The sequence below is a fragment of the Cariama cristata genome, unplaced genomic scaffold (genome assembly GCF_000690535.1).
Source record: "Cariama cristata isolate BGI_N322 unplaced genomic scaffold, ASM69053v1 scaffold25443, whole genome shotgun sequence".
NCBI lineage: Eukaryota > Metazoa > Chordata > Aves > Cariamiformes > Cariamidae > Cariama > Cariama cristata.
The window spans coordinates 321-634 of record NW_009609294.1 but is presented as its reverse complement, the minus strand read 5'-3'; the positions used below and the strand labels follow the sequence as shown (position 1 = coordinate 634).

The window sequence follows — 314 nt, the reverse complement described above, 5'->3', positions numbered from 1 at the left end:
AGGGGCTGTCGGAGGAGGTGTCCACCTGGAAGTCCACGTTGACCTGGTTGAGGCGGACGCTCTCGCCCTCCTTGGTGAGGTGGGTCTGGAGGAGCTTGCCCGTCACCTGGCAGCCGATGAGGAGGCTCTTGCGCATGTTGGCCACGCGGATCATCAGGCAGGTCTTGCCGTTGTGTTGGGCCACCACCGCGTTTTGGCTGAACTTGATGGTCTCGGCGCGTTTCTTGGGCCGGGCGATCTTGGCCAGGAAGGTGCCGGTGATGAAGATCTCCATGATGGTGGTGAGGACGAGTTGGGTGATGAGCAGGACGATG

At 61.8% G+C, this 314-nt stretch overlaps 1 protein-coding gene across 1 annotated transcript in view; it reads right to left on the bottom strand.

Annotated features, from left to right (window-relative positions):
- Positions 1-6: 6 nt before the first annotated feature.
- Positions 7-314, bottom strand: part of KCNJ10 (potassium inwardly-rectifying channel, subfamily J, member 10) — a gene marked incomplete at both ends in the record, with an annotated part of 625 nt that continues 317 nt past the window's right edge. Inside the window, one exon of the mRNA XM_009697504.1 lies at positions 7-313. Within this exon, the coding sequence (XP_009695806.1) occupies positions 7-313 (307 nt within the window). The remainder of the gene's footprint in view (position 314) is intronic.